The sequence below is a fragment of the Castor canadensis genome, chromosome 13 (genome assembly GCF_047511655.1).
Source record: "Castor canadensis chromosome 13, mCasCan1.hap1v2, whole genome shotgun sequence".
Classification (NCBI taxonomy): Eukaryota; Metazoa; Chordata; class Mammalia; order Rodentia; family Castoridae; genus Castor; species Castor canadensis.
In genome coordinates this window covers 1793028-1806293 of record NC_133398.1, presented here as the reverse complement: position 1 = coordinate 1806293, position 13266 = coordinate 1793028, and the positions used below count along the sequence as shown (strand labels likewise).

The 13266-nt window shown below is 56.5% G+C and overlaps 2 protein-coding genes across 9 annotated transcripts in view; both read left to right on the top strand.

The window, feature by feature from the left end:
- Sec16a (SEC16 homolog A, endoplasmic reticulum export factor) overlaps nucleotides 1-2402 on the top strand; it is a 37221-nt gene extending 34819 nt beyond the window's left edge. For all 7 annotated transcript variants that reach the window (XM_074052842.1, XM_074052841.1, XM_074052846.1 and 4 more), the window contains one exon: nucleotides 930-2402. In XM_074052842.1, coding sequence (XP_073908943.1) covers nucleotides 930-998 — 69 coding nt within the window. In that variant the 3' untranslated portion in view covers nucleotides 999-2402. The remainder of the gene's footprint in view (nucleotides 1-929) is intronic.
- A 194-nt stretch (nucleotides 2403-2596) lies between these two features.
- On the top strand, nucleotides 2597-12658 carry Inpp5e (inositol polyphosphate-5-phosphatase E). Of its 2 annotated transcripts, none has more exons than XR_012440697.1 (10): nucleotides 2597-4027; nucleotides 7169-7292; nucleotides 7831-7928; nucleotides 8669-8793; nucleotides 9117-9236; nucleotides 9511-9618; nucleotides 9996-10157; nucleotides 10213-10342; nucleotides 10906-11042; nucleotides 11499-11638. XR_012440697.1 is itself a non-coding variant. In XM_020181029.2 (10 exons), the coding sequence occupies exons 1-10, from the start codon at nucleotides 3234-3236 to the stop codon at nucleotides 11629-11631; spliced, it is 1917 nt and encodes a 638-aa protein (XP_020036618.1). In that variant the 5' UTR covers nucleotides 2598-3233; the 3' UTR covers nucleotides 11632-12658. The 2 variants fall into 2 exon arrangements, 1 of the variants encoding a protein (XP_020036618.1); XM_020181029.2 differs by having other exon boundaries at nucleotides 2598-4027; nucleotides 10227-10342; nucleotides 11499-12658.
- The last annotated feature ends 608 nt before the right edge of the window (nucleotides 12659-13266 follow it).

Here is a 13266-nt window from a genome sequence, read left to right as displayed (position 1 = left end):
AACTCCGAGTTTGTGCTTGCTGGTTATTTTGGAGATGGAATCTTGAGAACTATTTGCCTGGATGGGCCTCAAACCATGATCCTCCTAATCTCCCAAATAGCTGGGATTAATAGGCGTGAACCACAGGTGCCCGACTTGCTGTCTCTTCTTTATGTAATCTCTTGCCTGTGGGAGAGAATAGTCTGCCATTTGGAGGGAGCTGTGTCAGGAAAGAGGTCTGGGTGATCTTGACATTCTGAGTGTGAAGTTCATCTAGCCCTGCTGTCATGCGGACCCTGCCCTCAGCCACCTGCTAAGCTTGGCCTCACTCACTCCTGGGGTGCCAGCATACCCTGCTTTGGCCCTGTGCAGATGGAGTGAGACCCCTTACCCAGGACTGTTGCATCCCAGTCACACCTATGTCCATCTTTTCACTTCAAGATTTGGTAGTTTTCTTCACTCCTTTTTCCTCCATTCCATAGTTCAGTAGTCATTCCACACACCTGGGCTTGGATCTCAGCGAGGTCTTGAGAGGAAGGAACAGTAAATGCTGGTGTGTGGCCTTCCTTTGTACCTGGCTTCTCCTGTGCCCTGGAGCAGTAGGCAGGCCACAGGCCACTGTCCATCCCTGAACTCACTAGGCACTCAGCTGGGCCACTTTTCCAGAATCAGCCTCAGTGCTCACAGCTTACAGAACCACAACAAACAAACAAAAACACCTCTGCCATCTGGTTGACTGAGAAACACAGTGGTGAAAACTCAGTACCTTAAAGGGAGGTCTGGGGGCTGACTGCTTGGTTCTTGTAGCTTTAAACTGACAAAGAATGTGCCTGTTTGTGTTATCAGTCTCTGGGATTTATCCTGTAAACATGCATCCTATCACAGAGTTACTGGGCATTGCCCACCCTGGGGTGAAAATGTGGAGGTCAGTGCTGTTCCTTTTGTTCCAGGCCTCCATCACCTCAGGGAGCTCACGGCCAGGGAGGACTGGACAGAGAAAGTACCCGACGTTGAACTAGAATCATCGTTTTGGATTCATGACTCTTCTCTGCCAGGAACCGGACTGACTGCCGAGGGGTCTCGGGGTCCCCAAAGGGACATGGCAGTAATTCAGAGCCGGTCATACTGTGCATCCCTTCCTTTTTTACCCATGTGTATGAATTACTGCAAAATCAATTCCACTGTCCCTCTCAGATGCTGGATAGAGTGACTCTAACTCAAAATCTTTTACAGGAAATTCACTTAAGATGACTTATGGATGTTAATACTTTGAACCACTGGAGAATGCCGCATGGAGTGAGGCTGGACAGGGCTTGACCATAGCAGGGAGATGCTCCTCAAAAGCCAGGGCCTTGCTCAAACCCAAGGAGAAATTGTGCAGACTAATCCTAGGTTCCTTCAGGACACTTAGAGGAAAGAGTGAGTGCTTGAGCCAGTGCACACCACTGCCTGTCCCGTGACCTGGGAAAAGTTCATGGGCCAGAGGGGTTGCATTCTCCAGCCAGGGAGGGAGGGTCTGGTTACTGAGGAGTGTGTCTCTCTGGTAAGGAAGATGTTTGCAGCCTCACTTCACTTTCCATGGCTTGATAAGGACTGTGGGCGATTTCATACGCTCAGAGTGACCATCATGGCCCAGTTGCTGGCAAAACCCTGAAGAACTGATGTGAAGCGGCTGGTCTGGTTAACCAGTGCTGAGGGTGGCTGCTGGGCAGTTGGTCTGAAACTCCTGTCACATGTTTCAGGACACGTGAGCCAGCACAGCCCGAGGCCCAGCGGGCCCTGTGAAGGGCATGTGTGGTCCCCTCCAGCTGGCTGGCTCTCACCTGCAGACATCTTTTAAGGAGTTGGTAGTGTCTTGAAGGGGAGTGGCTTAAAAGAGTTTCTGGCAGACACTTTGGAAACGGGCATCTCTGCCCCTGAGTTAGTTCTAACACCAAGCAAGACCTTCCGCAGCCCCTTGCTGGCTCAGCCATATGTCACCTCCACTGACTGTTGCTGATCTAAGGAGGCTGAAAAAGAGATATTTAAATATTTATGAAAATCAGTAGGTAATAATTTGGGTAGGTTCTGCTGGGGAAACATAAACGGTTTGGTATTTTAAGTGTAGAAAATAGAGAATGTGGAATTAGCTCAGCCCTTCCCAGTTTTATTTCACTGCATCTAGGAAAGACCCCCAAAATAGTTTCCAGAATGTTCTGTAGACCAGTATGCTTGGACCCACCTGTTCCCATGTGTCACTGAGAAAGGCCCGCTCCTATGGGTGGACAGCTCCTAGTGTCCTTGCTGGCCGGACCCTCGCCCCTCCAGTCCAGCCCTGCCCTGGCTCTGTCCACTGCCAACCACTTGACTGAAGAAGCTTCCTCCCAGATGGGAGCTATTTTTCCTAAACGCAAACTGTTAAATAAAATATTTTGGGCTCTCAAGTGCCTTCCCTGTGGTTTCCTTTGTGCGTTCAGGGGCGAGAGTGCGTTAGTGCCCGGATCAGCAGGACCTCTATGCCCTGATCTGCCCGGGGGGCGGGGCCTGTGCGCGGGGGGCGGGGCTCTCCGGCGTCGCGCGGTCCTCCGGCCGCCAGGGGCCGCTGTGGGTGACCGGCGGGCTGCGGTGGCGCGATTGCAGGTGGGGCGACCGCTGAGCCCGACTGGGCGGCCTCTGCGGGGGCCTGGACGCGGCGACCCCGGCGCGGGCCTGCGGTCGTTGCTCGGGCCTCCGTGGCCAGGCCGACCCCGCCTCCCCCAGCGCCCGGGCCAGCGAGGTCGGACCTCGGGCATCCGGTGGCGGTGTGCGGCCGAGCGGAGGGCGCTGGTGAGCCAAGGGTGGCGGAGCGCACCGGCCACCTGGCCCTCTGTGGGGCTCAGGGTTGGTTGGTGTGGCTACAGCGCCCTAAGCTGGGCGCGCCAGGGGTGGGGACAGTCTTCCCAGCATCTGAGGAGGAAGCGCGTTGTCACCTGTACGTGGACATCCTTTAGGAAGGCAAGCTGACCTCAGGGAGGAGACCCAGAGAACCCTAACTGCAGGGTCTTAGGACTTCCTCCAGGCGTTCCCGGGGAATCCGGGACTCCAGCCATGCGGCCACTGGATCTGCCCCCGAAGAAGCACCCCAAGCCAGGAAGGGAGCCTCCCGGGTTCTCTTTGCGCCCAGTTGGTGACCTCTGACTTGCATCCCTGACGTCGCTGTGTTGCCGGCAGCCCAGGCAGGAGCTTCTCTCTGGAGGGTAGGGCCAACGTGGGTGACCGCTGGCCAGGCCCGGATTATGCCGTCCAAGTCAGCGTGCCTGCGTCACACGGAGGCGCCTGGGCAGCTCCAGGGACAGCTTCCCAACACAGACAAGGACCTTGTCCCAAGCACAGGCTCCCTGCCTGTCACCCACTGTCAAGACCCAGAAAAGAGCCCCATGCCTCCTCTCAGCATTCCAGCAAAAACCAGCAACCAGGACTCACGAAAAATGGCAAAGCCCCTCGCCCCCCAGCCCCCCATGAGGCCCAGGCTGGAACGAGCACTGTCCCTGGATGACAAGGGCTGGAGAAGGAGGCGTTTCCAAAGCAGCCAAGAGGACCTAGCAGCCCAGGACGGGGCCAGCCCCTGCAGGAGCTCCATGCAGGACACCGCCTACGGTCACACCCTGCCCTGCCTGAGCACATCCTTACAGGAGATCCCCAAGCTCCCCAGGGCCCCAAGCAGTGAGGGAGGGAGCCCATCCTTGTGGAGTAACTGTCTCTCTGGGGTGATGAGCACCTCGCTGGACCTCCTGCACAGGGAGGCTACCCCAGCACGGAGCTCCCCCAGGCTGCCTGGCCTGCGTCACCCACCCTCAGCTTCCCCCATCGACCTGAATGTGGCCTCTGACTCCCTGAGGACAGCAAGCAAGGTGGACTCAGAGTATGCTGACCACAAGCTCCGCATACAGACCAGGCTTGTCCGAGCCAACAGCAGCCTGGGCCCTGGCCGGTCCCAGAGCCCCCTGGCCTGTGACAACCACTCCCTTCACTCAGCCAAATCGTCCTTCAGCCTCCTGGCACCCATCCGCACCAAGGACGTCAGGAGCAGGTAGGGCCTCCTGGAGGGAGGGGCGGGCTTCACCCAGCGGTCACCCATGGTCACTGTTTTGGGACCATGTGACAATTCTCATAAGAATGTCTAAGACGTGTGAACAGAGAATAAAGGGGCCACCCAGCTCCTCCCGGATGTTTTGCCTTTCCACTTCCTCTGTATCCTTCCAGAACTTTCCTTTGTGGCTTGGTGCCATCCATGGGCATGGCAGGCCTGCAGGTGGATCATTCTGCCCGTCCATTCCTTGTGTAGGCAGATGAAACCACACCCTTTGTGCGCCTGGCTCCCGTATTTTTCCTCTCCACGTTTTGCGTCGGGTGGCTTTCTGGGATCTCTGTCCTGGAGGGATGTGGAAGGGCTGTGCCCCCTGAGGCTGGATGTAACGAGCAGAAGGACTGGGCCGTTCACCCTGCAGCCATCTTAATCACGCTGACCACTCAGCTTCCTAGGGAGAGACGCAGCCTGCAAGGGGACAGTGACTTCCAAGCTGGTGACTAAAGGGCTGGCCTCCATTTATCCTGTGGTCTCCTGTGGTCATTTCCAATCAGTATGAAGCAGGAACTCGCTCTACCCTGACTGACTGGAGCGTGAGCCCATCCAGCCTATTATGGATTTTTCTGCAGTTTGGGGGAGAGGCCAAGGAGGTCGCCCACTCCTGGAAGCTTGGTGAGCTGCACTGTGTGGGTGTGAGGACTTTGTAGGGTTCAGCTTCAGCTGTGGCTCCAGGAGACACACTGTATAATTTGGACTCCTTCGGAGGAGTCCTGCTTTCCATCGGCAGGAAGAAGGGCAGGTTGGGATGGCAGGATTAAGTCAGGGGCCAGCCTAGTGGCGCACGCCTGTGATCCCAGCACATCACAACCCAGAGCCCAGCCTAGACAACTTAGGCAAGACCCTATCTCAGAATAAAAAATAAATAAGGGCTGTGAGCATAGCTTCGTGGTAAAGCACCTCCTAGTAAGCTCAAGGGCCTGGGTTCAATCCCCAGTACCACCAAAAGAAAAAAACCCTCTGGATTTCCTTTAGCTGATGTTGGACTGACTGATTCCATGCGTCCCTGTCCCAGTAAAGAGAAGTAACACAGTAAAAATCAGTACACACACAATAAACCCACAGTGTGGGAGTCAGCACAGAGGGTCCCACCCTCTTCTAGAAGTGGAGGCGGTTGGAGGCATGAGGAGGGGAGACGCCCATCCAGCCATAGTGCTGACTTGTACCCATTAGTCCAGCATCAGGGAGATGCCATCCACACCCTGGCGTCCCAAGCTGCTCTCTGTCACCTGCAGCACAGCCTCGTTGTGTCCCAGGCCCCATTCCACCTCCATGGCTTTTTTTCTACAGCAGGACCAGTGAGGACCAAGGTGATCGGGGAAAAGTGACCATAGACGTGCTCTTGAATAGAGTTGAGAATCTGCTCTGCTCAGGGAACAAGGATGTTCTGAAAACACTCATTGCCATTCTGAAAAACCAATGGCTCCCAGCACTGCCGGGGGTGCTGAATCCACAGGAACTGTGGGGACAGGGACATCTTGGGGAGTGGTGCAGGCTGGCACCCTCAGGACCTGTTCCTCCATCCTGGCGTCTCTGGGATCGGCAGGCCCGGGACAGTGGCCTTGGCAGGGGTGGGAATTCCATGGGGCAGACAATGTAGTCTCCCAGCTAGCAAACGGGTGTCCTGGAGGGGAGAATAGGGCCGTCATAAGAGTTAAAGAGACACAAAAGGTAAAGTAACCAAATGCAATGTGGACTTCACCTGGGTCCTGATTCAGAAGACACCTGCTTTAGCCCTGTGTCAAGGCCAGAATGAGTAGAATTAGATTGGGACAGCGTTCTGGACGGAAGGCTTCCGGAAAGAAGAGGGTCCTACAGGCAGTGCAGTCAAGCAGATGGAGGCTTCAGCAAGTGAACACCTGGCAAGGCAGAAGAAGAGCAGAAAGCAGGATGCAGTTATGGCAGCTCCTCCCTACTCCCTGCAGACAGACCCTGTGTCCTGCAGGAAGAGCATGAGGAGGGGGACAGTGACAGGAGCTGGCATCTCAGCTACTGTGAATGAAACAGGATCTTGAGAAGGGGTCACACAGATGTTTGTCGAGGGAACCAGTGGGACAGGACTTGGCAGGGCTGGCCACTGCCCGTTTGTGTATAGGCAACCAGCTAAGGCCAGCTTCCATTTCTAAATGGCTGGAAGAAAATCAGAACAATTCCAACATTTCATGGTGCATGGGAACCGCATGGTTCAGAGTTCAGTGTCTGCAGCTGTGGTTTCCAAGTGGTCCGTGGTGCCAGCATGGCAGAGCCAGGCAGTGTGACAGAACCTGGATGGTCCACAGAGCTGTGTAGATGTCCAGTGTCTACATGGCTAGCCTGCTAGCTTCTGTGGCAGATGAGGCAAGTGTGTGTCCTGAAAGGGTCCGAGATTTATTGCACTGCAATTTGACAGTGCTTGAAATCTGTTGAAATCTGAAGATGGAGCCAGGCATGGTGGTGCACACCTGTAATCCCAGATTGCAAGTTGAAGACCAACCTAGGTGAAAGTTAGTGAGACTACATCTCAGAAATGCAAAAACAAAAGTGTTGGGGATGTGGCACAGGACAGAGCACTTGCCTAGCATGAACAGGCCCTGGGTTCAATCCCTAGTTCCACACATGCACTCATACAAAAAAAAGTGAACATGGGTTAGAACTTTGGGGTGTCAGGCAGCCTTCTCCACCTCCCGGTCCTGGGGTCTCTCAGGCATTGCGCCCACAGGAGTCTTGGAGGAAAGCCAGGTCCCTTCCAGGAAGGAAAGCACTGTGCCCACTGAGCCCTGCTCAAGGCACCTCCATGGCCTCCAGGAACTCATCCACGACACAGCCCAAAATGACACCTTCATGTCCCGTCGTGGTGGGGGAGCACACGTGGTGGGGGAGCACACGTGGTGGGGGGTCTCTGGGCTGCACTCTTGCTCAGGAAACCCTGACTCCAACATTCTGTGGGGGTAACAGTGTTGCCTTTTAGAGCCCAGGTGCCCTATTGCTGGCCTCATGGCCTCTAGGACAGACCCACAGACAGTGTCTCTGCAGCCACCTGCCCGGGAGGCTCCTGGGCCGTCTCGGCACCATCCCAGCTGGGCCCTCATTCCATCCCTTCTCTTTCAGGAGCTATATGGAGGGGAGTCTCCTGGCCAGTGGGGCCCTGCTGGGGGCAGAAGAGCTGGCCAGGTACTTCCCAGACCGGAATGTGGTGCTCTTTGTGGCCACCTGGAACATGCAGGGCCAGAAGGTGAGAGGTGCCAGAGTGAGGTGGGGCTCAGCGAAACAGGGGTGACTACAGTCTGTGTCTTCGGGGAACCTGATCCCTGCGTGGCCCCCATCCTAGGGACAGGAGGCCCAATCCCCCCCGAGCAAAGCCCACTGCCAGCCGCAGTTGGGTGTGAAGAAGGGCAGCAGGGTACCTTTTCCACCTCCCTGGCCACAAGTCTGTATGAGGGACCAGACCCACCAAAAATGGCCTCTGTGTGCGCCCCAGGGGGCAGCAGGGATGTGCCTGGGGGATCATTATATGTGGGAGCATGCAGCACAGCCTGGGGTGCACAGCAGGGTTAGGCCATAGGCTGGGGTGGTGCTAACGGGACAGGCTTGTGCTCAGGAAGGGAAACTGAGGCAGGGCAGCCTGCCCAGGCCTGAGGCATCTGCTGTGTTGAGGCTGCCTGGGAAATCAGAACCACAACTGTGTCAACTGCCAGGGACTCTCCCCCAGCCTCCTTCCTGGCCTGAGAGGAGCCTCACAGCTTTGACCATCCCGGGCCTCTTCTCTGCAGGAGCTCCCACCTAGCCTGGATGAATTCCTGCTGCCCACCGAGGCTGACTACACCCAGGACCTGTACGTCATCGGGGTCCAGGAGGGCTGCTCTGACAGGTAGGGTACGGGCTCAGGCCCTTGCAAGCATTGGGCTTTCCAGTGTTGCACGTGGACAGTGCTTGGAGATGGGCCTGTGAGCCTGAAGCTGAGAAGCCTGACACCCCATGTGTGCCAGACAGGCGGTATCCACACCTTGGTGAAATGCAAGTCAGTTTCTTTGCCAATGGTGAATCTAAAAGGAACGACATTTTAAATTTTGTAAAAAGTTGATCTAAGAGAGCGTAAAGGCAGTAAAGAGCAGCACTGGTGTTTCCTGAAGCCCCTTGGCCCCTCCCAAGGGCCCTCAGCTGAGCTCTGGAAGATGCTGCTGACCCATCCTGACTGGTTCCCTGGGGAGAGGCACCAGGGCGCCCCTCACTGAGCTCATGGAGGTCCTTATCTGTGTCAAGAGAGAAGCAGCCTGCCTATTGCAGGAACTCTGGGAAAGGAGCTCTGCCCCAGGGTCCCCGAATGGAGGTGGGGCTCCCTCCTGCCAGCCTGTGGGTCCAGGCAGGCAGAAGGGTTTCTGCCGGGGGACCAGGGCCATTTGTGCCATTAAAGCAAGGACTTGGCCTGCAACCTACCACAAAGTCTGGTCTGTCTGACGACATGCCTCCTTTTTGCTTGCCCGCCTCTCAGCGCAAGATGACAAGGCCAAGTAGTGAGGTTTCTCCAAGTGGCTCTTTTGGGGGCTGTCTGGCTGGGGACGGCAGAGCTGGAGTGGCCTGCACTCCCCAGCTGCTCTCTTCGCCCTGCAGGCGGGAATGGGAGACGCGCTTGCAGGAGACACTAGGCCCGCGGTACGTGCTGCTGTCCTCGGCCGCCCACGGGGTACTGTACATGTCCCTGTTCATCCGCAGAGACCTCATCTGGTTCTGCTCAGGTAGGAGCCACCACTGCTGCCACATCCACCAGGCACACTGTGCCAGGTGCAGCCAGAGGGTGAACGGCACCGTCATGCAGCAGGCACCTTCAGTGACCCCCTCCTCTCCGCCCCATGTCGGGCCCTCACGGCCCACCGAGTTCCCGTGTCCTAGCAGGGCCACAGAGTCTGCCCCCACCTCCTTGTGGGCCCCTCGAGTCACCCCCATCACTCCCCACCCCCGTGTCCTAGCAGGCCTTCTCAGTCCAGTCTGTCCCTAATTCCCCACCCCCTGAGCCCCGCCGCGTCGTGGGCCCGCTGACCCCTGGTTCCCCGCTCTGCAGAAGTTGAGTGCTCTACCGTGACCACGCGCATCGTGTCTCAGATCAAGACCAAGGGGGCCCTGGGCGTCAGCTTCACCTTCTTTGGCACCTCCTTCCTCTTTATCACCTCTCACTTCACCTGTAAGTCACTCTGAGGTGGAACCCTGACACATTAGCTTAGAAGCAGCTTCCTCTCCACCTGAAGGCCTGTCAGCAGATAGTTGCCCGTCCCTCAGGGTTGCGGGGTCACTCAGTATATGGCAGGCTCTGCTTGGCCTCTCTGTCCTCTGGGGCAGACCTGCCTGGTGCCTCATGGCAGACAGCTGCACAGCTGGTGGTTGGAGCACAGTGGGGCAAGAGCTGTCTGCAGATACTTTAGGCTCCAGGTGCCTCCCACTCCTTTCTGTCCCCACAGCTGGAGATGGAAAGGTGACAGAGCGACTGCTGGACTACACCAGGACCATCCAAGCCCTGGCCCTGCCCAGGAACGTGCCAGACACCAACCCCTACCGCTCCAGTGCAGGTGAGGGCTGCAGCTCATACGGCCTCTCCATCCTGCGTGCTGTCCTCTGCTCCCTGTTCTCTGGGTGGCTTAGCAAACCATTTAGGGCTTTTGACAGTCAAGATCAGAAAAGTGCAGATGTCAGGGCCACAAGGAGCTGAGACACGGTCAGCTCACCGCCCACATCAGGACTGCTATGTGCACCTGGACACTCGGGTGTCTTCTGGATTGTCTGCAGCAGTCCTAGCTCAGACAACCGGAAATCCTCTACTGCCCAGCTAAGGTTCTTGAGGGATGGGAACACAGACAAAGGAGTCCCTGTCTTGTGGTCTGTGCCCTGTCACTGGGGCCATAGCCGGTGTGGGGAGGCCAGCACCAGAACACTTCCCCATGTGCAGCGGATGTCACCACGCGGTTTGATGAGGTGTTCTGGTTTGGAGACTTCAACTTCCGCCTAAGTGGTGGGCGTGTGGCCGTGGAGGCCATCCTGAAGAAGGATGTGGAGGTGGACGTGCAGGCGCTGCTGCGGCACGACCAGCTTACCCGGGAGATGAAGAAAGGTGAGCAGCTTGGGGGCAGCCAGCACCCATGCTGACCTGAGCCCCTCTGATCCAGCCTTTGTGTCGCAGGGTCCATCTTCAAGGGCTTCCAGGAGCCGGACATCCACTTCCTCCCATCGTACAAGTTCGACATCGGAAAGGACACCTACGACAGTACCTCGAAGCAGAGGACCCCCTCCTACACGGTATGTGCCTCCGACCCAGCCCCTGCGTGGCCCTGGTGCTGCTCACCGCCTGCCAGATGGATGGTTTCCAGAGCAGGGCCTCCCGTCGGCCATAGCTGACACCCAGCAGTGTTCCAGCACGTGACGGGCGGAACACCCATGGGCCCATGCTCCGAGCCTGAAGCCAGCAACTGCCTCACTGAACGCTGTGCTTGGGGATAGTGCCTCCTGAAAGGCTGGGCACAGCACCTGCCCTGCACGTGCCCAGGCCAAGGCCGGCTCCGCGCCCTGGCTCCACGCTCCAGGAGGGAACTAACAGCAGGCACTTGCACTGGCGAGTCCTTCTCCCAGCCCTGGCTCTGGGCACACCATGGCCATCTGGGTACCCTGGGGTAGCCATGGGGGCAAGGCAGCCCCCGCTGCTCTCGGAGGGCTGGGTAGAGCAGGCTCCACCCACACAGGTCTCTTAGAGGCTGGCAAGGCAGTGGGGAGCTTCCTGGGTTGGGCCCAGAGGGCCCAAAGGCCCTTGCCCTGCAGCAGAACTGTACTCCACCTCTGCTCCTGCCTCGCCTTCTCTTCTGAAGGATCGGGTCTTGTACAAAAGCCGCCAAAAAGGTGATATCAGCCCCTTGAAGTACTCCTCCTGCCCTGGGATCAAAACGTCTGACCACCGCCCTGTGTACGGCCTGTTCCGGGTGAAAGTGAAACCAGGACGAGACAAGTGAGTCCCCCATGTCTCCCCGTCGGCGCTGACTGAGCCTTGGGCCAGGCCTGGACTCTTGCCAGTCCCTGGGTGGGATAACATTCCTAGGGTGACAGGCTTGAGGGTGGAGGTGCACACCACTGCCTCCTTACGCTGCCTGCAACACAGAGGTAGAGATGGGGTGCCAGCAGCCCCTGGAGTGGTGTGTACTCACCGTCCTGAGCCCACGTCCGTAACCCTTAGTGTTGCATGCAGAGGCCTGTTCTGTGACCCCAAGCTGTGCTCCCCAGGCTGTGGCTTCTTCTGCTGGGCCAGAGCAGGCCCTAGGAAGCTGGCTGGCTGGCTAGGGATTGGGGCGGCCTGGAGGGACAGAGGTAGCCTGAGGGCAGCCCGCCCCTGGACTTGGTCCTGTGCGGTGAAGGGACCACCTGAAGCTGAAGGTAATTGTGGGTGCTGACGCTCTTCCTTCTACAGCATTCCACTAGCTGCTGGCAAGTTTGACCGAGAACTGTACTTAATAGGAATTAAAAGACGGATTTCAAAAGAAATTCAGAAACAGCAAGCGCTGAAGAATCAGAACTCCAGCACTATCTGTACTGTTTCCTGAAGCTGTCCAACAGGGATGTGGCATGGCAGCATGGGAGGGCATTTGACCAGAAGTAGCAGGAAAGACTCAACTTTTGCTCTCAGGCACTTCTCACCCTTTTTGGGGTCCTGATGAACTGCTGCTAGGGGCTGTCATGTTTTCTCACCAAGAAGCCTCCAGGACAGTGGTGGGCTATGACCACTGTGTCCAGACCGAGGAAGGAAGCCACCTGCGTGTAGCTAGGCAAGCCTGTCCTTTTTTTGTGACACATCCCCACAGGCACCTACCTGGCAGTGTCACACCTTGTCACATGCAGCAGCAACAGTAGTCTGCCTCAAACAGCTCCCATGTTCTGGAGAGGAGCAATCTCGCTTCCTGCGGCCAGCACTGGCAGCCTCTCCCTCAGCCTCCTATATTCATGTCCCCATGCTGGAGCCCAAGTGTCTGGCCCCAAGGCCTCCTAGAGGCCCGTCTCCCTCAGAACCCTCCCCACAGGTGTCTGTGGAGGGGTGGGGTCGATGTCAAGCATCAGCTGGGGACTCAGAGCACAGCTGCCCTGGGACACGCAGGGGCTGAGGAGCCATCAGAGGCCGAAGTCAGATGCTTCAGGGATGTGCTGGGCTCCCCTCTGCCAGACTGATAGCTCAGGGGGCCTCAGGATCCTAAGTCCCGGTCCCATGGGCTCCCACCACCCCTGCAACTGAGTAAGGACCACCCTGCCTCCCTTCCCCACAGGCCAGGCCTGGCCACGTGAAACTCCTTGTTTTAGGGATTTCAGACCACTTGCTTTTGCGACACCAGCCACAGAATGTGGCTGTTAGCAGTGGTGTTTGTTGTCCAACCTATATGCTAGGCATTTCCACTTCCTTCTGGCTTCCTGTCCTTAAAGAGGGCTTAGACCTCGTTGTCACTTTCTGCGTCTTACCCCACCCTTTGAGAAGAATGTAGCCTTTAATGTACAGAAATCTAGGGACTTCCTCACCAGTCTTCTAAGTTTATTTATTTTTCATATTTATATTTTTAATAAATACATATATTGAATCCTAAACTCTTTCTGGCCAAAGATTGAATCTTGGAAAGAAAGCCTGCGTGCTTACCTTATTCTTAGGATGCTCTTATTTTAAAAGGCTGTAAAAGACAAAAGCAGCAGTTTGATGTCAGCTGTCAGCTGCTGACCAGTCTTGCCCAGGTCACCTGTCCTGGCCGTTCCTGCTGAAGGCAAGAGAAGGCATTTGCCAGAAAGGGAGAGGTAACTGGAGCAAACCGGAGCAAATCCAGCACATCACGTGTGAACTTTTGTTAACGTCAGCTTCCAAAATATGGGATGTACACTCTGAAGCAGGGCCATGGAGTCTCTTGATCAAAGGGGAGAGGCCTTAAACGAGGCAACCACTTCAGTACACCGGTGACTCAGATGGTCTGGGTGTAAAACTGTGCCCACATTTTAAAGAAATGAAGATCTCTGTTCCAATGAGTCAGGTTTGCGAGACTCTTTCTAGGTATTTTCTGCCCCAAGCCTTGGAAGACAGTGGTGGGCTATGACTATGACCACTGTGTCCAGACCGATGATATGGAGCATCTTAGTTTGACCCGAGATCAAAAGAGCCAAGAGGATTTTTTTTCCTTAGCGGGGGAATGGAAGTGGGGGAGACCTTA